The sequence below is a fragment of the Chrysemys picta genome, chromosome 1, assembly GCF_011386835.1.
Source record: "Chrysemys picta bellii isolate R12L10 chromosome 1, ASM1138683v2, whole genome shotgun sequence".
Taxonomy (NCBI): Eukaryota; Metazoa; Chordata; order Testudines; family Emydidae; genus Chrysemys; species Chrysemys picta.
Window position 1 is genome coordinate 147,998,820 of NC_088791.1, and position 24,423 is coordinate 148,023,242.

The 24,423-nt window shown below is 42.8% G+C and overlaps 1 protein-coding gene across 4 annotated transcripts in view; it reads left to right on the forward strand.

The window, feature by feature from the left end:
• The window catches only part of POLQ (DNA polymerase theta), a 134,280-nt gene that overhangs the window by 11,198 nt on the left and 98,659 nt on the right, over nucleotides 1-24,423 (forward strand). For all 4 annotated transcript variants that reach the window (XM_008172329.4, XM_024110381.3, XM_065586665.1 and 1 more), the window contains 5 exons: nucleotides 4,923-5,031; nucleotides 6,752-6,971; nucleotides 17,286-17,445; nucleotides 17,560-17,706; nucleotides 20,597-20,809. In XM_008172329.4, the coding sequence (XP_008170551.4) occupies nucleotides 4,923-5,031; nucleotides 6,752-6,971; nucleotides 17,286-17,445; nucleotides 17,560-17,706; nucleotides 20,597-20,809 (849 nt within the window). The remainder of the gene's footprint in view (nucleotides 1-4,922; nucleotides 5,032-6,751; nucleotides 6,972-17,285; nucleotides 17,446-17,559; nucleotides 17,707-20,596; nucleotides 20,810-24,423) is intronic.

The window sequence follows — 24,423 nt, forward strand, 5'->3', positions numbered from 1 at the left end:
TTGAATTCGTAGATCTCCTGTGTGCCAGATGGGTGGCTGGGAAATGTGTATGTGTGGAATGGATGGATCGCACTTGTGGTATGAAGTGGGGATGGAATCGTAGATGGGGCTTTTCTGGGTCTGGTTGGTTGGAATTTATGGATGAGGCTAATCTGTGTTGGCTGATGTGACTAGAAGGGCAATAACCTTAAATTATTTTTTCCAATAGTAGTTTAAAAGGAAGCAAGCCTGCTGTCTTTCACAGTTGTGGACTTGCTGTATTACTGTGGTCCTAGGTTTTCGTGGTGCCTATTAAATAAGATACATGTAGAGAGATGTGAAACCATTAGGAATCTCTGGGTATTCTGTGTGCATGTGAGGAGGAAGCTGTATTTTCCCAGCACAATCAAAAATTCATTCTTCCTTTGTGTTTGTCTAGCTGATATTTTATACACTATTGTTAAATCTAGAATCCCTCCTGCCCTGCCACTGGCCTGTGATGTTACTGTAGTATTTGAATTGATATTTTAAACCAAGAAAAGACAGAGAACTAAATGAACATTAAATTGTGAGACCCTCACCCTTGACTTTCCTGACCTGTGTGCATTTCATGCCATAATTTTTCATTGTACCAGCCAGGTAGCTCTTAAAGACAAGAAAGTAAGAAAGAAAAGTTAGAGACTGATGATTTTATCTTCATGTGTAATCGTGCAATGTGCATAGTCACATGTTGGACCCTGGAGACCCCAGTGATTTATGTGCTATAAATACTTTCAGCCGTGGGGGTGTGTGTGTACTTGAATGTGCTAAGATAGCTGAAGTTTTTGATTAGTTCTAGTGCAATCCGTATGGTTCTTTGCGTCCTTATGGGGAATATTGCCAAAGGAGGGTCATATAGGTGTGGAGAGTCAGATAAGTATATGATTAGATGTGCAGAGCTTGTGTCTACTTACTGCTACCTCATTAAAATTTGTAAAATTGTCTTTCAAATAATGTAAGTGCAAAAAAAAATCTGAGACTAACTGATGATAAAACATCATTTTCTGATACTTGATTATTTGGAAAGTTATGCAAACTAATTAATTTCTGCCACCCTCACAAAAAATCACTTTTGGCGTAAAATAATCATGACAAATTTCATCCCAAAGGGTAATATTTGGAGGTAAATTTTATAAAAACCTGAAAATACAAAGGCTGAGAATGACTTTAAATATAGCCAACATCAAGCTACTGTAATGCTGCAACATTGTACCTTGACTCTTCTAATTAATTCTAATTTTAGACTACTTTTTTAATGGAGTGTTTTATTCTTTGAGATGAATTATTGAGAGACAACTGCAGCTCTGGCTGGATTCCATCTCAAGCTTGAGCTGTTCCTTTTGTTGGTGTCAACCCCCTGCTGCCAGCTCACATTGCCTCTGGAAATTGTTGAGAGAAACTCAATTCCTGCTGCTGGCAGAGCTGTCTGTTGCCTAAGGCAGTTCAGAGCAATTTGATTTGAATTTAATTATTATATAATTTATGCAGTTGCTCGCATCTCGGTAAACAGGAAAGGGAGAAGTTTTCTTGCAGTATTGTTTAGTATCAATGTGACGAATAAATCTAGAGAAATTTTAGGAGAGCAGACTAAAGAAAAACCTCCTTCCTGTTAAATGTGCCAGCTGGGAGTAGGTTTGTATTGTGTTACCAGTGGTAGGTTTGTAATTTAAAAATTAAGTTTAAAAAGTAGAAGTTCAAAAATCTCTGGATTTTAGCATTTTTGATACAAAAAACAAGTTGAACCTTCTGTGGCTGCCCGAAGAACTGTAGCAACTGAGGGGTTGTCTTCACTTGCAAATTAATTCAAATTAAGGTAGGGTATGAATTAAAAAGCAGTAGCCATTCTCAAATAACTGTAGACAAGCCCTCAGATTAACATGAGCACCTTGCCAGGAGCCCCAAAGTCTCATGTTATTTGCAGACAAAAGAGCATATTGTAGTTGTCTTCATTTTCAGTAGAGATGCAGTTTAAAGAGATTACAACCCCCCTCCCTCCCGCTTACACTACTTAGCAGGTTGCTCAGTTAAAAAGAATATTACATGCTGGGACTTGCACAACCAATGGAGACTACTTCTGTTTTAAAGATGATGGTAGCCGCCTTGTTTGAGTTATGGTGTCTACTTCGGTAGCTTCAGTATAATCTCAACAGATGCCTCCATGGTACTGCTTGGAGAAAGAAACATTGTATGCGTAAATGACTGTCAGGCCTGGCTGATTTGTGCACGGCTCAGATTCCCATATATATGGTTATACTGAGAGCTTGGATGTCATGCCTGAATAACAATAGGAGGTACAGAAGTTCTGGCCCATAAAAAAGACAGCCATACTCTGTCTTTTGGGGGAATTCTGCACCACTGCATAATGCAGAATTTGCTCAGAAATTAATGTTCTGTGCAGAATTTCCTTTTCCCCCCAACAGAAGTGGGCTGCAGAGCTGTTGGCTGCCCCTAGGGGCTGCTGGACCTGGCAGAGCCCACTTTGCAGATAGAAGACACTGATGGATGGAGGAAACTGGAGGGTTCCCAAAAGCTGCAGTTCCTGGCATGCCCTAAAGGAAGGAGGCGGCGTGAAGGAAACTCCACACAAGCCCTGGACCTAGCATCAGTCTTTCTCTCCCTCTGGATCCCTGGGCTCTGGGGGGAAGGGGATAGGAGGTGTGAGTGTCTGGGCTGTAGGGTGCCCTGCAGCTGGGCTCTGGGGGAGGAGGGGGTGCGAGTGTCTGGGCTGGGGAGCACCTTATGACTGGGCTCTGGGAGGTAGGGGGTGTGAATGTCTGGGCAGGGGATGCCCTGTGGCTGGGCTCTGGGGGATAGGGGGTGCCAGTGTCTAAGCTGTGGGGCGCCCCATAGCTGGGATCTGGGGGGAGGGGATGTGGGTGTCTAGCCCCTCAGCTTGGCTCTGTGGCGGGATGGGACAGAGAAACAGGAACTGGGTTGTAGGGGTTTCTTTAACTATATTCCCTGTGGAAAATTTTGTGTCTGTATTGTTACAGATCTAGTTGCTGACAGGTATTTTGAAATAAATTACCGAAATAATTGAAACTGGCATAAGTGTATAGTGTTGTTTTGACAAATCAAATATGCAGAATTTTTAATTTATTGGCACAGAATTCCTCCAAGAATAACACTGCATAGCAGAAAACATCACATTTGAGACATGCCGTCCTGGGGAATCTGACTAAAACTGTTCTTCGGGAAGTCTCTTCTTGACAGACCTGTGAGGTGCTGCTGTTTCATTAAAATAAAAAAAATCAAAAAATCCTGTGCAGGACTTGAAAAGCCCACTTGCCCTTGGTTAGTAGGAAGCTGTTGCAGTAGCCATAAGGTTAATGAGAATAAATGTGAAACAAGTGTAAATGAATGCAGTGCTGTGTCTGCCTGAATCTGCAGGCAGCTGTAGTACCTTCGTTGTTGCACATAGTTTTGCCAAACTATAGCAGATGGAAAAGTGATTGGATCATTATTTTACCTGCTTCTATTCAGTGCTTTGTGCTGTGGTCAGCAATGAAAATGACTAGAGTCAGGTCAATTCCACTTTGATGTTGCTAAGGAAATTTGTAAGAAAAATCAGAGGAAAGCATTGGTGCTATTCAGCAGGGCGAGAGAATCCAAAACAGAGGCTGTGGGAAGGGGTAGAGCAACATAGACACCGCTCACCCTCAACATGCTCGTACAGCAGCCAGGAAGGAGACTTGGGGTTGGGAGAGGCAAATAGAGAATACACTTTTTCTTTCTCCAACCTAGAGGCACAGACTATGTGGACACTAGCTAGCCAGAGGGTAATGCAAAAGATCGAACTACCAGTTATGTTCTAGAGACATCACTCTGGTAGAAATGTCATCATCCTTTCTCAGTAGATGGCAGAGTTAAGTTGACTTTTTGCTTTTATGTTGCTTGGGGGATGGAGGGGCATCTTTTTTTCTCTGTCTTCGGCTATGTGCACACTAGGAGTGCTTTACCGGTGCTTTTGTCAGTATAATTTATTCTGGTTTGGTGAGCGAAACAAACTATACCAGTAAAAACACTCTTTTACCAGTATAACTACGTCTATGCTAGAGTTTTTGCCAGCATTGCTATGTTGGTAAAAAATCACCTTCCCAACCTACGTCGATATGCTGGCAAACTTGATTATAAACCTGGCCTAAGTGAGGTGGGAATGTTCATTTCATCTAGAATTTCTCAAGTTTGGTGCGGTCTGGAAATTTAGAAAGATGTTGCAATTAATTCGGATTGAGGTAGGGTATGAATTTAAAGAAGAGTAGCCATTCTGGAATAACTGTAGACAAGCCCTCAGGGTAACCTTAATTTGGTGAGATGTTGAGGTTGGAAAGGTGGGTGCACTGTTAGCTAGACTCCACCAAACACACTGTCAAATTTAACTTTATTTTTTTAAACAAAACAAATTTTGGAGGTAAAATGTCATGAAACTGATCATCTGCTTCATGCACTAATATCAGAGGAGAAACAGAAACGTCTCTGGGATGCACAGGAATTTTGTAAATTTCAACCATTCATATGGAATAGGCTGCTGAATGAGTGATGGAGGTTTGTTCTTGCTTTTGAGCTTTGGTGAAACTTCCTTCCCTGACGAACCAAGGGACGTACCCAACCCATGTACTTATTCGCTACACTGATACTGACTTGGACTCTTTATACGTTCCATGGGTGGCATACCCGAGCCCACTTATCCACGGACGCTTTAAAAACTCCCGCAACCCAATCTGGGTCTCTGCTGGTTATGTGATATGTATGTAGCTTGTGATCCTTGTAACTGATACCTGTAATCCCTCATAACTCAAGCCTGACCCCAGATGTACAGGACTTTCCCTCTTAACTTGTGTATATTTAATTTTAAACATTAACTTTAATAAAAATTTTAAATCTGTAGTGCTTCTTTTCACCAGGGATGGTGGTTGTGGATGAGTTGCACATGCTGGGAGATTCTCACAGAGGATATCTGCTGGAACTCCTGCTGACCAAAGTTCGATTTGTTACAGAGAAAGTTGCTAAAAGGTGGGTAGACTGGGGGGTGTCTGTCTTTTAATACTGAATTCTGAGCAGCTTCAATATTCAGGTTGTTCTCTGAGTTACTGGAGATATGGAGTGGCTCCAGGAATTTGGTGAGAACTCTGATCTAGGATCCCTCTGTTATTAAGGTCTCATCACATCAGGAGGCTATCACTATAGTCAAAAACCTTTTTCCTTGTGTTTTTTAATTTGTGTGTGGTTGTAAAATTCATTCTTTTTTGGAAAAGAAATTGGGATAAAGCTTTAAGTTCAAATATAAAGTAAGCTAATTTTTTTTGATGTTTTGGATTTGTTGTGTCTTGTCTTGTTTAATTTTTCATTCCTAGGCAATAGAGTTTCTACCTTTAGGAGACTTTCACAACCTAATAGATCTCTCTATCAAAAATGTTGTGATATGTGTGAAAGAAGTGTATGATTGGGCATCCTGTTTTGGGGGTTGTAGGATTGGGATGAACCCCCAAAATGAGGAAATGTTTATTTTGATTGCTTAATTATAAACATTATATCCAAAGGAAAAGCCTTAGCTGACTACAGCTATTCTCTGCTGAGTTATTCTACCTGCTTACATGCATATTACCATTTGACATGGAAAAGATGAAAAAGCAATGATCACAAGTGTCTTCTATACTAAATCATAAAACATCTACACGCCATAATACGATAATGAGCCCTTCATTACTCTAAGTGTTAAACCATCCTGAGCTGGAGTGGAAGGCTTTGAATAGTTGTTGCTTTTGTGAACTTTCTAAGAAAGGAAATTGTGTGTAATGGAGATTCAAATTTTTCAACATAATTCAGACCAGACATGATCTATCTAGTTCCAGGACTCAATTTGTGTTGAGATGCTCCACAATAATTACATCTTTGTATATGTGTTGGGCATTAACAGCATGCCCAGCAAGGCATGTAGAATGTGCAGGAGCATACACAGTGGTGTATTAAGAAATACATAATTTTTAAAAAATTGTACACTGTGGTGGCAGACAAGCTTTTAAAAAAATCAGTCCTATATTCTGTGGTTAGAGTTATTGATGGGCCATGCATTTGGTGAGTGATTTAGCCCTAGTTTTTACACAGACTTAAAAAAAAAAAAAAAAAAAGTCTAACTAGGTTCTTGCATCCTTATTTAGACATCTGACAAATCAGGCCACTTATTTAGAAGTGCTGAGCATCCATTAGTTCTCTTTGAATTTAATGGAAGCTAGTGAATGCTCATCACTTGAAAATAACGCTACTGATTTAATTTCCTAAATAAGGAACCTAACTGTGTCTAGCCCATTTTTGAAAACCTTAGTCTATGATTGTTTAGCTTAAAATTGAGACAAAATGGAGTGGATTTGATTAAGATATTTAAGCTTATGAAAGTTATAGTGAAAATATATCTGCCCCTTTTGTTTCCATAATTCCATAACTTGAACACTCAAAATTAATAACAAGGAAATATTTCGAAGTGTGTGTAGTCAGTGCTTTCGAAGGCTAAGCCTTGTAGCCACATTTTTTTAAATTATGAGTAATGTTATGATCAGCATATAACATTTGTAGTTATGTATGCTGAGAGGAGAGGAATCCATTTTTCTGCTGCAAGATATTCATTGTATTCCTTTGAGCATCAGGATCCCGGATTGGATGGATAGGATTTGGTATTCTGCACCAGAACATTGGCATAGGTCTCTATTAACTTTCATTTTCTTTTAACCAATTATAGACAGACAAAGGAGAACAGTCCTGTTTTTGACAGCATACAGATAGTAGGCATGAGTGCCACCCTCCCTAACCTGGGTCTTCTGGCCTCCTGGCTGAATGCTGAGCTCTACAATACTGATTTTCGCCCTGTACCCCTTATGGAGTGGGTGAAAATTGGCCGTAATATTTATGACTCTTCAATGAAGCTCGTGCGGGAATTCCAACCCATGCTGCAAGTGAAGGTAACTACTGATTCTTGCTAACTAGCTCCAGGATAACGTTGTTTCTATTGTCTAATTAAAAGAAGACTCTCTTAAAATGTATCAGATGATGTGTAATTTTTTTAAGTAGCTGACATTCCTACCCTGCTTCTAACGTAGTGTGTACACTCAAAATAAGGGCTAAAGTTACCCTTTTCCTGTGATTTGGTTTTTATTGGTAAACCATCTTAAACTTCTTCCCAAGCTAGGGTTTTCCCCAGCCAGGCCTATCTGTCCCTAGTTCCCTTTGCCTCAGAGAGACGCTCCATCCCCTCTTATAAACTAGATTGGAGCTAATTGTACACATCTGAGATAAAAGTTCATAGATTCTAAGGAAAGAAAGGACCATTGTGATCATCTAGTCTGACCTCCTGTATAACACTGGCCATAGAACTTCCCGAAAATGATTTGTTTTGAGCTAGAGCATTTTTATTTATTTATTTTTAAATCCAATCTTTATTAAAGAGTTTGCCAGTGATGGAGAATTACCTGAATATCTTGGCAAAAATACCTTTGCATATCTGCAGGTTTTGAGCATCTGAACCCAGAATAATACAATAGAAGAGCCTTTCATTCCAATGCTAGGTTCCAGAAACTGTTATCTGGTTAAAAATGTACACGAAAATTTCCTAGCTAGGTTAATTCAAACTGCTTAATCTTTAGCAAGCACCTTTTCTTTTTAATCCCTTTTTAAAACTACTAACAAAACCATCCAAAGCACAGGGCTTGGTAGTGATGGGGGGCTTCAACTATCCTGACATGTATTGGGAAAGTAATCTAGCAGGGCACAGATTATCCAACAAGTTCTTGGAATGCATTGGAGACAAGTTTACTACAGAAGGTGGAGGAAGCAACTAGGGGAGAGGCAGTCCCAAAGTTGATTCTGACTAATAGGGAGGAACTGGTTGAGAATTTAAAGCTTGAAGGCAGCTTGAGTGAAAGTGATCATGAAATGATAGGGTTCATGATTTGAAGGAACGGTAGAAGAGAAAACAGCAGAATAAAGACAATGGATTTCAAGGAGGCAGAGTTTAGCAAACTCAGAATTGGTAGGTAAGCTCCCTTGGGAAGCAAGTCTAAAGGAAAAAATGTTCAGGCGAGGTAGCAGTTTTTTAAAGTCATATTATTAAGGGCACAAAAGCAAACTATCCCAATGCATAGGAAAGATGGGAAGTGTGGTAAGAGATCACCCTGACTTAACCAGGAGATCTTCAACAACCTGAAACTCAAAAAAGAGTTACGCAAAAAATGGTTACTAGGTCAAATTATGAAGGATGAGTATAAAAAAAACAACACAAGCATGTACGGACAAAATTAGGCCAAAGCACACAATGAGATTAAAGTAGCTTGGGACATAACGGTACTGAGACACCATTTTACAAATATATTAGAAGCAAGAGGGAGGTCAGGGACAGCATAGGCCCATTTACTCAATGAGGAGGGAAAGACAATAACAGAAAATGCAGCTATGGCCGAATTGTTCAAATGCTTTTTTTGTTGTTGTTTTTCGCCAAAAAGGTTCAGTGATTGGATGACTAATATAGTGAACCTCAATGTAAATGGGGTAGGATCTGAGGCTAAAAGAGGGAAAGAACAAGTTCTAGACAAGTTAGGGTATGTGCACGGTGCAGTGTAAGCCCGGGCTCAGGCTTAGACTTGAGCCCAAACCCCTTTTCCGTCTACACACGTGTCTCAGACTTGGGCTCAGATCTAGAGTCCTAGGACCCTGCAAGGCTGGAGGGTTCAAGCCCAAGTCAAGCGGTGACCCAGGGTTGAGCCCTACTGCTTTGCAATGTAAACACAGCCCCGCTTGACTCGTCTCCTGGGAGTACACCAACAGTATCCCACAATCCCATGGGCCAACTTCCTTTGTGTTCTCTATCCAAACAATCTCCAGTCGACTCAATTGAAAATGGAAGCTATCCCCTTCCTTGGCATACAGCAGCAACTCAGTATTAACCCTTCCATTGTCTTCTGATCACTGAGCTGCAAACACATCTTCGGAGAGCCTTCTGTGTTTGCAATGGAGTCCAAGCAGAACAAGTCTTTTGTAAAGCGCACTGCTTCATGGTCACGTGATTATAGCCAGATTTTGGTGAGGCCAATAAACCTGTTGACTTTAGCAAAAATACCAGCAATGATCACACGTACCAACAGACAGATAAAAAGCCGGCAGCTTTGCAAATTTTCCGGGCTGGTGACCAGTGCAGGGGATGAATTTAGTGTCCCCTGGAAGACCAGGGATCAGAACCGCACCTTGGGCAACTCGTAAGCCTCATGCCCGTTTTTATGAGGAGTTTGACTGGTGCTTGGCACTGTGCCTATCACAGAGCCAGGACCGGCTCTGGCTTTATTGCTACCCCAAGCAAAAAAACCCACAACCAATGGGGGGGCAAAAAACAGCAAAGCAAAAAAAAAACAAAAAACACCCTGTGGCGCGGCCAGAGCCAGGGTGCAGCGGGACTCCCTGCGCTGCAGATGTGGGTGGGGGAGAGAGAGAAGGGGGGAGGCCAGGGCTTCAGCGGGGCGCTGCCACACGGCCCCGCCCCCTGCCGGGAGGGCTCCGCACTGCTCCCATCGGCTGGGAGGGAAGGATGCAGGCTGCCCTGCCAGGCTTGCTGCAGGGCGCTCCCGTCCTCCTCGCTGCCACCGCCCCCTACAGGGCAGCCGGAGCGGAACACACACTAAAAAAAAAAAAAAAAGCGGCCGTGCGGCTGGCCCTAGGATTGGGCGGAATGCCGCCTCGTTCAATCTGCCGCCCCAAGCACCAGCCCTGCACAGAGCCAACCGTGGTGCATGACGACCTGGTCAGCCCGGATGGTGCCCTACTGTCCCCTAAATCCAGCATGGGGACTAATGGGAGCCAGGCGGAGACAGAAGCTGCCCCTGAGCCAGATAAGTTTCTGATTTGAATTAAAAGTTTATTACTACAGTAATGGGAGGGATTTCAAGTTATGAGAAGCCTCAGCTACCAGCATGTATCCTCTAATGGAGGATTGTAGCCCAGTAGTTTGGTGCCCCTCCCACCCCCAGCATGTGGAGTTCAAAATGGTGACCGGGAAATGCAAACAGTAAAGAACAGGTTTAAAGAGTATTCATGTTTTTCTTAAAGTAATAATCTTTGTTTGCCACTCTATAATCACTCAGCGGCTATGGAGCTGTCTGGAAACAGTGAACTTTGTGAAAATGTGTTCTTCGAGTGCTTGCTTATATCAATTCCAGTTAGGTGTGCGCGCGCGCCATGTGCACGGCTGTCGAAAGTTTTTTCCTAGCAGCTACCCATCGGGCCGACTATGGAGTCCCCTGGTGCGCCATCAGTATGGCGTTCTATATATGACTCTGCCGGCCCGACCCCCCCCTTCAGTTCCTTCTTACTGCCAGTGACAGTTGTTGGAACAGTGGCTTCTTGATTTGCAAGTGTCCCACTAATCCCTAGCTCCTCTGTTATCTTCTGTAAATAGTTCGCTCTGTTAGTTAATCGTTAGTGGTTAGTCTTGCTACTTAACGGATTGGGGGGCTCCCCCTCCTGCACGGGCCCCACCGGGGACTCAGGGCATGCCATCTCAGGGCTTCAAACCCTGTAGTTCCTGTGTGAAGCCTATGCCCATGGGCAACCCCCTGACTCCTGTCTTCAGTATCTGGGAGAAGCCCACCAGTCAGACAAGTGTAAGATCTGCAAGACTTTCAAACCTCACACTAGGAAGGAGAGGGACATCCATCTGAAGCAACTCCTAATGGAGTCAGCCCTCTGGCCTCAGCAGGACCCAGCCCCGAGTGTCTCGGTGCGAAACACTCCCACTGCGGTCCCATCTGCAGTGCTGAGAAAGGACCTGGCGTGCTAACCCAGGAACCGCCGATCCCCTGGACCCCAGAAGCATTCTCACCGGCACCGCTCTCATTCCACGACTGCCCACAAAAAACAGGCAAAGGGGAAATCCCCACCCCCCCGCGGGTTGTTACTGCAGCTGTACCCCCGGAAGGGAACAGTGCAGGGGATAGGCCTATAGCCAGCAGACCATTGGTCCAGGCACAACCAGTGTGGGCCCCCGTCTCTCCAGCGAGCCCTATTCTCCTGGACTCCCTGCAGCTGCATGTGGAGGAAGCTATGATGCCTTCCACCCCGGACACCTTTTGAAGCTGCCAGAGGCCTCATCAAGATGATGGCACCTAAGTCTCCCACTATGAGGGACAAGCCACCGTTCCCTCGGAGCATGGCACCATCCAGAGGCAAGCCTGCCATGTTGGGTCCATCAGCCCCCCAGCCTGAATCTTCGTGCCGCTCTGAGTCCCGGCACCGCGCCCATGCCAGTCTGACTCGCGGTGCTGGTCCGACTCACGGTGCTGGTTCCATAGCCCCGACTCTCGGAGCTGCTCCCACTTGAGGTGGTCGTCAGCATACAGGTCTTGATCCCATTCGAGATCCAGGTCCCGTTCTAAGCACTGAAACCCCCACCGGCCCCCCAAATTAACCAGCCCCTTTCCCTCCACAAGCACATTACAGGTACTATTCCCCCTCTTTCATAGGGCCATGCAAGTTGATAATGTGAGAACACAAAGCATCCCTGACTTCTGTTGCCCAGGTCCAGCCAACTCCAGTTGTAGTAGATGCTGGCTGAGTGAACCGATTCAGCTGCTCTTTGTTGTTATAGGCCCATTTAGGGGAAAATGGCTCACCTTTGGCTCCTCAAAGATTGTAAAGAATACAGCAAGCCACAATAATGCAGACAGCATTGCTGAGTTAGTATTCAAATGGGTCTGCTGCCACCTTCAATTGGATTTTAATTTGCCAAAGCACATCCAACAGCGATAGAATCTACACCTGCTAAGAGCGTAATTAAACCTTCTTTTGCCCAGGCCTCTGAAAATGAGGGTATTGCTTCATAAGACAAGGCAAAAGGGGATACATGGGGTCCCCCAGAATAACAGTGGGGATAGTGTTTATGACAATGTTATTTGGTGGAAATAGTGTCCCAGTCTGTTCATGAATGTAGACTCCTGATTGGTGAAAAACCCTGATGCGAACTTTGGGAATGCAGTCCATGTTGACCTTCATAAATTGGCCTCTGTGGGGGGGCCTGCATAACAATCAAGTAGTACCCTTTGTGGTTTATATACTCCTTGAGGACAGCAAACTATGGGCACATGAGTCCCATCAGTGGCCCCTGTGCAGTAAGGAAAACCCCATTCTCTCAAAGCCAGCAGTTACTTCAGGAATATCTTTAATGACCACCACCTTTGGGAAAACCACACACCTTACTGCCTCAGAAATCTCCACCACCACTTTGCTCACAGTCGCCTTTCCACCCCCAACTGGTTGGCAACGGACTTGTAGCAGTCAGGGTAGCCAGCTTCCAGACTGCTTTAACAACCTGCTTCTGGACTGGCAAGGGGGAGTGTCTTTAGGCTGGAGGGTTGGGGCAAGCTGCTCACAAAGCTGCAGAAATGTAGCTTTCTTCATGCAAGAGTTCTGGATTCATCCTAGGTCTGTGTGACAATGTGAGCCCACCAGTCTGTGTGCTTGTGGCCCTGCATCAGAAGTGCCGGTCTACATAACATCAGCTGGTTTACTGCTAAGTAAAATATGCCGATTTTACTTAGCAGCATTAGCCAGTGCGAGTCTGCCATGTCTCCTCCTCCTCTCACTCCATCATGAAATCTGTCAGGTGCATTTGGTGGGTCAGAAAAAGCTGCCGAAATGCCCATTGGCGCATCCCAGAAGCTCTGTCCGTTTTCTGACACAGGAATGAAAGCGTAAGCAAGAGAAGGTTTTCAAAAGGCTGCTCCTCTCTGTTGCTGGCTCCGATAGCTGGGAGCGCACAGACCAAAATGACTCGGCAGGCTGTGTTGGCGGGCTGTTCAAATTTCCTGTAACATACAGGGTGGGCAGTAAAGTTTTCCCACAGTGCATCATCGTCAAAAGGCTAGAGCAGTTGCATTTTGAGAGGGTGCTTGGGACTCTGTGATTGCTTTGACTCGGGTCTGCGTGCTGCAGTGCGGACATCAGCACCCCAGGTTCAAGCCCTGGTTAGAAAAATCTTAACATAGGGTTAAGAATCAGTGTAGTCACTGAAGCCAGGATTTTCTAACCTAGGTCAGGTGACTCGAGTCCCACTAACCGTAGGCTTATATTGCAGTGTACACATACCCTTAGATGTCTTCAGGTTGGCGGGGCCTGACGAAATACGTCCTAGAGCAATGGTTTTCAACCTGTGGTCCACAGACCCTTGGGGATCTGCAGACTATTAAGATTTCCAAAGGGGTCTGCACCTCCATTTCACATTTTTTTTAGGGGTCCGCAAATGAAAAAAGGTTGAAAACCACTGTCCTAAAATATTTAAGGAACTGGCCGAAGAGAGATCTGAGCCACTAGTGATTATCTTTGAGAATTCATGGAGGACAGGAGAAATGCCAGAGGACTGGAAAAGAGGTACTATATTTCCCATCTATGAAAAGGGGAATAAGGACAGCCCAGGGAATTATAGACCAGTCACCTGAACATTGGTACCTGGAAAGATAATGGAGCAATTGATCAATTGTAAGCAACTTAGAAGATAAATAACTGTTAACATGGATTTGTCAAAAACAAACTGTCAGACCTACCTGATATACTACTTTGATAGGGTAACAAGGCTTGTTAATGGGGGGGAAGGAGAAGATGATACATCTTGACTTTGGTAAAGCTTTTGATATTGTTCTTACTGAAAGTGGCCCTGTATTCGCCCCTATACACCATTGTAATAATTGTACAAAATATACCTTGTGAGGTATCATTTGAAAACTAATCGCTTGCTGGTCAATAATATGGTGAACTGTATGTAGCAATATCCTGTGCAAAGTTATGAATTTCCCTTGTAAGATGATAGCACATGTTCAAAATCACACAGCTCTCCCTAGACAAAAGTTGTTAAACAGGTCTATCCTAAACACAGGAATGTGTTTACCTCAATTTACATATAAGTAGTAAACAGGGTCCTTGAGACAGCACGAGGGAGAAATGGCAGTAGACAACAGATCTGCATTTTAGCATACACCAGAGAGAAGAAAGAGCATGGAACAACCTTCACCACTGGACTCCATGTCACCGCCTTTACTATATGAATAAACTTTGCTTTGAGGGATAATCCTTAGAAGAATCAACTTCGAAGTGTGACTGGACTATAAAAGTGAAGGGCAAAAACACCCCAATGTCGTCTCTCCTTATCTCTTTCCCTATTTCACACACATTCATCTCAGAAGACAAAGGAACCAGCCCTTTGAATTTGGGGGAGTTTCTGATCTGAAAATTTGGTCAGCAATATTGCTGGGAACTGTGCGGATTTTACCTTGGGCCAGGTCTAGCTTGTTAAGTTTTAGATACCAGAAAGTGTTTTATCTTTTTCTCTTGTAACCATTTCTGACTTTAATACCTTATACATATGCTCACTTAAAATCTCTTTAAATAAACATGTTTTTTTTAAATATAAACTGTCCCATGTTTTGTTTGAACTAAACTGCTTGGTAACTCCATTTAAAATAGTAAACAGTAAATAGTTACAGGGCAACAGACCTCTAATATCTGAACTGCCCAGGTGAAGGCTGGACACTGCAGAACACATGTTTTTTGGGAAAATTTGGCATTGGGAGTGTGTTGGGGTCACCCTTCAGGTAGTAACCAAGGCTGCTGGAAGCCAGCATGTGGCTGGTGTGTTGCTGACAGGCTGCTGGGGCAGAGTTGCTGGACCAGGGCTGTAGCTATACACAAACACTCAGAGTGTGACCTGCATGCTGGTAGACTGTTTGTGAGCGGCCCAGGTTGGGAGCTACAACAGCAAAGCATTGTGAGGTGCCCAAGGTTGCAGGGCAAGCGGTGACACAACCCCTCACTGATCTGGATTGCACCCTGGAATGTGACAGCTGTCTCACATGATCATCTCATAAGCAAACTAGGGAAGTATATGCTAGATGAACCTACTATATGGTGGATGCACAGCTGGTTGGAAAACCATACACAGAGTAGTTATCAGTGTTCACAGTGAAGATGGAAGGACACATTGAGTGGGGTTCCGTAGGGATCTGTCCTGGGTCCAGTTCTATTCCGTATCTTCATAAATGATTTCGATAATGGCACAGAGAATACACTTATAAAGTTTTTGAGGGTGATTCCAAGATGGGAGAGGTTGCAATCTCTTTGGAGGACAGGATTAGAATTCAAAATAATCTTGGCAAATTTGAGAAGTGGTCTGAAATAAATAAGATGAAATTCAGTAAGGACAAATGTAGAATACTACACTTTGTGCAATTGATTATTGCTTCCTTATACAAAATGGGAAATGATTGTCTAGGAAAGATTATGCAGAAAAGGATCTGGGGGTTATAGTGGATCACAAACTAAATATGAATTGTCAGTGTAATACAGTTGCAAAAAATCAAACATCATTCTGAGATTTATTAGCAGGAGTGTTGTAAGCAAGACATGAGAAGTAATTCTTCCACTCTATTCAGCATTGATAAGGCATCAACTGGAGTTGTGGCTAGTTCTGGGCATCACAAAGTGGGAAAGATGTGAACAAATCAGAGAAAGTCCAGAGGAGAGCAACAAAAATGGTTAAAGGTCTAGAAAACATGACCTACGAGGAAAGCTTGAAAATATTGGGTTTTCCCAGGAGAAGAGAAGATTGAGGGGTTGGGGGGAGGAACATGATAGTCTTCAAGTATGGAAAAGGTTGTTATAAAGAAGAAAGTGATAAATTGTTTTCCTGATCCACTGAGGACAGGACAAGGAGCAATGGGCTTAAATTGCAGCAAGGGAGATTTAGGTTAGACGTTAGGAAAAACTCTAACTGTAAATTAAGCACTGGAACCAGTTACATAAGGAGGTTGTGGAATCTCTGCCATTGGAGGTTAGACAAACGCCGGTCAGGGATGGTCCAGATAATACTTAGACCTGCCTCAGTGGAGGGGACTGAACTAGATGACCTATCAAGGTTCCGTCCAGTCCTTCATTTCTATGATTCTAAGACCAGCTCAGCCTGTTATATAAAATAAGCAAAATTTGAGAGAGTGGCAAAAATTGGATTTGTTTAAACAAAAAGAACTGTGATTAGAGATCATAATTTGGCATAACAAGTGGAGGGATTCCAGAAACCAAAATAAATGTTTATAATTGGAATAACTGTAACTGTGTTTTAACTGAATACTTTTGATGGGATCAGGTTGCACGCATTTTTCTAGAGGTTACACGTCAATATGCTTAAGCTAGGTGGGCTGGAAAGTCAAATTTGTGGACTCAACAGCTTGAGGGAAGGAGTTTCACCCTTAAGGTGACCACAGCTCACTGGGTCCCTGGGATCTACCGTCATGGTCTTGGGCCTTTGTCATGATCCTGGAAGATGTTCTAACTAGACTGGGCAAGAAAAGGGAGCCAGATAACATCACCATCTCTGCTGGGTTTGGCAGAATTCTGAACAAGACTTGTCATGTGCACTTGAAGTTTCTGCTACTGCTTTCTTTGTAGTGTAATATTGTTTTTCCTTCCCTACCTGACTTCTACTCTCGCCTTTATTCCTCCTTTGGCCGTCTGCTTAAAAATAATCTGGTTTAACTATCCCTAACAAATCCATGTCAGAAATATGCTATTAACCTGTAATCAAAAAAGCAAGACAAAGATTTTAGTCTGACTAGTAAGACTTTAAGTGTCTGCAGTTATTAAAATTACGGTATGTGCTTTGCCTGTAATTTCCAAGAAATCATTCATCCATCCATCCATCTCTCTCTCACACTCTCACTCACACACACAAAATCAGCAAGAAGTTATACTTCCTTATTCTTTTCCTTCTCTTGGGAGTGTGTATGTTTGTGAACTTTAATAACCACTCGACTTTCATCTTTAATACCATCTAAAGAAACTGTCAAACAAGGGAGGTTTCCATATAAGAAACTCTATACAACTAAAGGGAATAAGAGAATTGTTAAAGTTTTTACTTAACTACTGAAGTTTCAAATACTTTAACTGTTCTTTTTGTGTTAATAAAAGGTTAAAAAGGTTTTAATTGTGATTGTAACAATGGGAGTAAGCCAGGGATAATTTTGACACAAATCTTCAGATTTATCTGTTGGGCCCAAGACATGTATACATCAGTGTACCATACTAATCCCTAGACTTTCAAAAGTCAAGAAAACTCAGCTCCCTTTCTTTCCCTTGTTTCTCCCTCTGAATTGGGATAGGGGATTTGAAGTGGGATAGAGGCCAAAATGGCAGCATTTACAAACCCTGTATGATACAATAACTTGTTGAAAGAATTGTCTGTTTCAATTCAGGGAGATGAAGACCATGTGGTGAGCCTGTGTTATGAGACCATTCGCGATGGCCATTCAGTCCTACTCTTCTGTCCATCCAAGAACTGGTGTGAAAAACTGGCAGACATCATAGCCAGGGAGTTCTACAATTTGCAACACTGGTCCCTGCAGCAGGCTGAGAGTAAGAGGGAATGAGAAAGGAGCTTAATAGGAGACTATGAGCTGCACTATGCCTTTATAGCAGAGTAAGCCTGCTGAAAGCTATACAAATATTCTTTCTCTCTCCTGACTAAAGGGTTTACCAAAACCTCAGCACTTTCACCAGTTGCCTTGGACAAGGAAGGAATAGAAGAGGTGATGGACCAGCTACGGCGCTCACCGTCCGGTCTGGACTCTGTGCTCCAGCGTACTTTACCATGGGGAGTGGCATTTCATCATGCAGGTATTTGAGTTGTTTACTCATTTCTCATGAGCATACTATATAGATACAAAAATCTAGTTGGACTTATATTTAGTAGTCATATTCTGAAGTCTTTAGTCCCTTTTGTCACTTATAGGTAAATCAAATGTTATTGCCACCCACAGCTAAAGCTAAGCCTGAGATTATTTTTTGTGGCCTAAAGCTTAACTCAGTAATTGTGTGGTAAACCACCTCTCTCTATTAATGTCAACATAAAGGACAATGGCAATTTACAAACCCAGCTTTTGTTAAATGCTGGAAATACTCAGTTACAACCAAGACATGTTGTCAAAACTATCAGCTTTGTGAGTGAGTTAAGACAATTTAGTCAACCAAACACTGAGACAGATGAGAAGATGGACAGGAGCTGTTATTCTGGATCTCTGACAAAGGGCGAACATGGAAAAAAAGAGAAACTGTCACTGTTAGTGGTAGCTGCTATATGTTTACTCCAGGTCTGCGATTTGTTTCTCCGATAGGTATGGTCCCTCTGGAAGGGTAGATTGGAAGCGAGGTCCAATTGTTGGAAGAAGTTTCCTCGTCTGTCCTGATGGTAGAAACTAGTGAATACTGCATCAAATATGCAGAGACCAGAATCCAGAGACAATGAGGGTGTGTAGTTAACCTTGAGAAAAATCCTGGTGTGAAACTCCAACAGGCTAAACGCTCATTTGATCTCTAAGGCCTGGTCTACACTAAGAGTTTAGTTTGAATTTAGCAGCCTGTTAGGGGGCTCTCACTTCCCTGGTCCTTCTCACATGAACAGAGAGCAACAATACCCACAGTCCAAAGGCGCAAACAATTCGATGTTTATTGGGGTGAACTTCCAGCAAGCATGATTCCAGTTTCCTTCCTCAGTGTCCCCCTTCCCAGCTCTGACACCACAGAGCCTTGCCTGTCTCCCTGTTCCCATTCCCTGTTCCCATTCCCCCCCTTAGCAAAACATGATTCCAGTTCCCCCACCCCCAGTCCCGTTCCCATTTCACCTCCCCCCCCACACACACACTTCCTGATTGACTGCAGACTATATAGTAAAACTTGAGTTCTGCTTAGCTATATCTTAACCAATCATTTTACTGAAATTTAACTAACCAATCCTAACACATTGTAACATGGTTATTTAACCAATTATATCCCACCACCTTAATTGGTTTACACCCAACAAAATTAATTATACAGCAGACAAACAATCACAGAACCAGACAGAGATTATACAGACAAACAATAGGGAAGTGAAGACTACAGTGATAGAACAATACAGATATGAGGATTTCACATCCCAGCTATTGATAAGTGAGTTCTTGCCAGACGGGATGCTATCAAACTTAGTTTCCTTTTACATCTTCTAGGCCTGGGGGTAGGCAACCTATGGCACGCGTGCCGAAGGCGGCACGTGAGCTGATTTTTAGTGGCACTCACACTGCCCGGGTCCTGGCCACCGGTCCAGGGGGCTCTGCATTTTAATTTAATTTTAAATGAAGCTTCTTAAACATTTTGAAACCTTATTTACTTTACTTACAACAATAGTTTAGTTATATATTAGAGACCTTCTAAAAAGGTTAAAATGTATTACTGGCACGCGAAACCTCCGGAAGTCGACACTAGCCTCGGTACATGGACGCACACCGCTGAATTAATGTGCTTAGTGTGGCCGCATGCACTCGACTTTATACAGTCGGTTGCCAAAAATCAAATTCTGTAAATTCAGAGTAATCCCGTAGTGTAGACGTACCCTAACTTAAACTGGAATATAATGTAATTTAAGGACGGTGATGTGCTGAATCAACCAAAGAAAGCTCTTCTCTCCCCTTGAGTTGTTTGGATTTCACTTGCTGTAGTTAATGGAAAACTACTCAGGCTAATATGGCATTCTTTTCTGGAGACTTCCAATGGCCCCACTGACTTTCAATTCCTCTGAATTTAAAAACAACCCAACCTTGAAGGTATGCCAACAAAAGTTCATTTTTCAAAACAAGATTCCCAGTATGCATCAGGTTCCTTCTTGACGTGACTTTGAGTAATTTTAGATCCTTTGTCAGAATCCCAGGATAACAGCTCCTCAGTTTATAAGCCTCTTGTAGGGACGCTGGTCTTGTTGGCTCTATTGTCACAACAGCCCTTTGAGAGAAGGCTGCAAAACTGATCAGGGGACCTGAGGAGAGTGACTTACGAAGAAAGATGAAAGAGCTGAATATAGGGAGATTGGGTTAGAAGGAAGAAAAGTCTACTAATATTTAAAGCCTATAAATGTCATGGAAGAAAAAGAATAACTTAGGGTGGTGCAAGGCTGTGGACTTAGAAGTAGACTGATGAAATCATATAAACAGAACACTTCCTGGCAGTAAGATCTATTAAGCTGTTCAGCAACCTCTCAAAGAAAGTGTTAGGAGCCCTTTTGGATACTCAAAACTAGACTGGAGAAAACCCTGGAAAATTTATTTTTGGTGGTTTGCAGGGAAATGAACTAGATAACTTAGTCGGACTCCAGGTTCAAGACAGCAAATCACAGAAATTAAATAGGGAAAAAAACTGTTAACTCCCAGCCCCTATTATAACTGCTGCATCCAACTTTCTTCTGTTTATAAAGATTTTCAAATAAATATTGTGTTTGTCTGACCTTTTATGGCATTTGCAAGCACTTTGGAAGAGCAAACTGCTAAATCATACTATTAGAATAGTTAAAAGAAAACATTTCTGTAGAATTGAGATTATTTCAGCCATGCAGTGTGTGACATGGCTCCAATAGTTCTAATTGCTACATGGCAAGTGTTCATTAACACATTAGCTGTTCTCACAAGGCTTTCTCTGCTGATGGTTATACTTCACCACAAACATGCTGTTAGTGTGTTTATTGAAAGCATTGTCTCCTCAGGTCTTACTTTTGATGAACGGGATATCATTGAAGGGGCCTTTCGCCGGGGGTTGATTCGAGTCCTGGCAGCAACATCCACCCTTTCTTCTGGGGTGAATCTGCCTGCACATCGGGTAATTATCCGAACACCAGTGTTTGGTGGCAGACTCCTGGACATCCTAACTTACAAACAGATGACTGGGAGGGCTGGCAGGAAAGGCGTGGACATAGTGGGTAAGTGGAGGCTTTATTAACATTTTCTAAGAACTGTGTTAACCTAATTACAACCAGGGCAGTGCTTTACAATTAGTGACTAATCATGATGAATTCCTTTGGTATTCAGTATGATAAAGTTAATCGAGATTAATTTGTTTGGTATTAATGGGGATATAATTTATAATTCCTAGGGGATTCTGTTTCACTGCATGAATTGATTTTGGTGTCTGCATGTCAGGTTACTGGAGGCACAGTCTATTTCTTTGTTGAATTTCATATCGCCTCTAATACTTTGATCATCTGCTTTAATTGTGTGGGGTATGGCTAGTTTAGCAAGGAGTTTTACAGACTTAAAATTTGAGAGATGATGTTGAAGTTCTAGACCCAGAATTTGGCAAACAAATACCTTCCACTTGGACAAGTAACTTGAATTTATAAACCTCTCTCCAGGTGAACTACTTGCTTTGTGAATCTGAAAAATATTGAGTGCTTCCCTCTGGCAGTTCACAGAAAAAAGTATCTTGAGCTGTGCTAGCATCAGTCAAGAACTCTTTTGGCATGGCAAAGCAAAGAACTTTGTTAATGTTAGATTTATTCAGAACGGAAGTTTACTTTATGGCTAGAATTGATAGTAATTGGGTTTTTTTGCAAACGTACAAACAATGTGGAGAGTATAAAGATCAACATAAATATAAAACAGCTGCCCTGCTGCGGGCATTATTGGCTACTTGCTGGAAGTTCATTGCACTCTCTTTATAAATGGATTAGCTCAGGGGTTCTCAAAGTTCATTGCACTGCAACCCCCTTCTGACAACAAAAATTACTACACGACTCCAGGAGGGGAGGGGGGTGCAAAGCCTGAACCCACCCAAGCCCTGCTGCCCGGGGGGGGCCAAAGCCTGAGCCTCTAACATGAGCCCTGCCACCCACGGCTGAAGCCCTCAGGCTTTGACCCCCGGGCAGTGGGGCTCAGGCTTTGGCTTTGGCCCTGGGTCACAGCAAGTCTTAAGCCAGCCCTGGCTATCCCATGGGGTTGTGGCCCACTTTGGGGTCCCGACCCACAATTTGAGAACTGCTGGATTAGATTTATGGCTACATTCATATTTAATGCACAGTTGCAGCTAGCGGACACATAGATTCATAGATTCTAGGACTGGAAGGGACCTTGAGAGGTCATCGAGTCCAGTCCCCTGCCCGCATGGCAGGACCAAATACTGTCTAGACCATCCCTGATAGACATTTATCTAACCTACTCTTAAATATCTCCAGAGATGGAGATTTCACAACCTCCCTAGGCAATTTATTCCAGTGTTTAACCACCCTGACAGTTAGCAACTTTTTCCTAATGTCCAACCTAAACCTCCCCTGCTGCAGTTTAAGCCCATTGCTTCTTGTTCTATCCTTAGAGGCTAAGGTGAACAAGTTTTCTTCCTCCTCTTTATGACACCCTTTTAGATACCTGAAAACTGCTATCATGTCTCCTCTGTCTTCTCTTTTCCAAATTAAACCAACCCAATTCTTTCAGCCTTCCTTCATAGGTCATGTTCTCAAGACCTTTAATCATTCTTGTTGCTCTTCTCTGGACCCTCTCCAATTTCTCCACATCTTTCTTGAAATGGGGTGCCCAGAACTGGACACAATACTCCAGTTGATGCCTAACCAGTGCAGAGTAGAGCGGAAGAATGACTTCTCATGTCTTGCTCACAACACACCTGTTAATACACCCCAGAATCATGTTTGCTTTTTTCGCAACAGCATCACACTGTTGACTCCTATTTAGCTTGTGATCCACTATAACCCTTTCTGCCCTACTCCTTCCTAGACCATCTCTTCCCATTCTCTATGTATGAAACTGATTTTTCCTTCCTAAGTGGAGCAGTTTGCATTTGTCTTTGTTAAACTTCATCCTGTTTACCTCAGACCATTTCTCCAATTTGTCCAGATCATTTTGAATTATGACCCTGTCCTCCAAAGCAGTTGCAATTCCTCCCAGTTTGGTATCATCTGCAAACTTAATAAGTGTACTTTCTATGCCAATATCTAAGTTGTTAATGAAGATATTGAACAGAGCCGGTCCCAAAACAGACCCTATGCGGTACCCCACTCGTTATGCCTTTCCAGCAGGATTGGGAACCATTAATAACAACTCTCTGAGTACGGTTATCCAGCCAGTTATGCACCCATCTTATAGTAGCCCCATCTAAATTGTATTTGCCTAGTTTATCGATAAGAATATCATGCGAGACCGTATCAAATGCCTTACTAAAGTCTAGGTATACCACATCCACAACTTCTCCCTTATCCACAAGACTTGTTATCCTATCAAAGAAAGCTATCAGATTGGTTTGACACAATTTGTTCTTTACAAATCCATGCTGGCTATTCCCTATCACCTTACCACCTTCCAAGTGTTTGCAGATTATTTCCTTAATTACTTGCTCCATTATCTTCCCTGGCACAGAAGTTAAACTAACTGGTCTGTAGTTTCCTGGGTTGTTTTAATTTCCCTTTTTATAGATGGGCACTATATTTGCCCTTTTCCAGTCTTCTGGAATCTCTCCTATGATTTTCCAAAGATAATAGCTAGAGGCTCAGATACCTCCTCTATTAGCTCCTTGAGTATTCTAGAATGCATTTCATCAGGCCCTGGTGACTTGCAGGCATCTAACTTTTCTAAAAAGCAACAGAGGGTCCTGTGGCACCTTTGAGACTAACAGAAGTACTGGGAGCATAAGCTTTCGTGGGTAAGAACCTCACTTCTTCAGATGCAAGTAATGGAAATCTCCAGAGGCAGGTATATATCAGTGTGGAGTTAACGAGGTTAGTTCAATCAGGGAGGGTGAGATGCTCTGCTAGCACCTCACTAACCTCGTTAACTCCACACTGATATATACCTGCCTCTGGAGCTTTCCATTACTTGCATCTGAAGAAGTGAGGTTCTTACCCACGAAGGCTTATGCTCCCAGTACTTCTGTTAGTCTCAAAGGTGCCACAGGACCCTCTGTTGCTTTTTACAGATTCAGACTAACACGGCTACCCCTCTGATACTTAACTTTTCTAAGTGATTTTTAACTTGTTCTTTTTTTATTTTACCTGCTAAACCTACCCCCTTCCCATTAGCATTCACTATGGTAGGCATTCCTTCAGACTTCTCGGTGAAGACCGAAACAAAGAAGTCATTAAGCATCTCTGCCATTTCCAAGTTTCCTGTTACTGTTTCTCCCTCTTCACTGAGCAGTGGGCCTACCCTGTCTTTGGTCTTCCTCTTGCTTCTAATGTATTGATAAAATGTCTTCTTGTTTCCCTTTATTCCTGTAGCTAGTTTGAGCTCATTTTGTGCCTTTGCCTTTCTAATCTTGCCCCTGCATTCCTGTGTTGTTTGCCTATATTCATCCTTTGTAATCTGGCCTAGTTTCCATTTTTTATATGACTCCTTTTTATTTTTTAGATCATGCAAGATCTCGTGGTTAAGCCAAGGTGGTCTTTTGCCACATTTTCTATCTTTCCTAACCAGCAGAATAGCTTGCTTTTGGGCCCTTAATAGTGTCCCTTTGGAAAAACTGCCAATTCTCCTCAGTTGTTTTTCCTCTCAGTCTTGATTTCCATGGGACCTTACCTATCAGCTCTCTGAG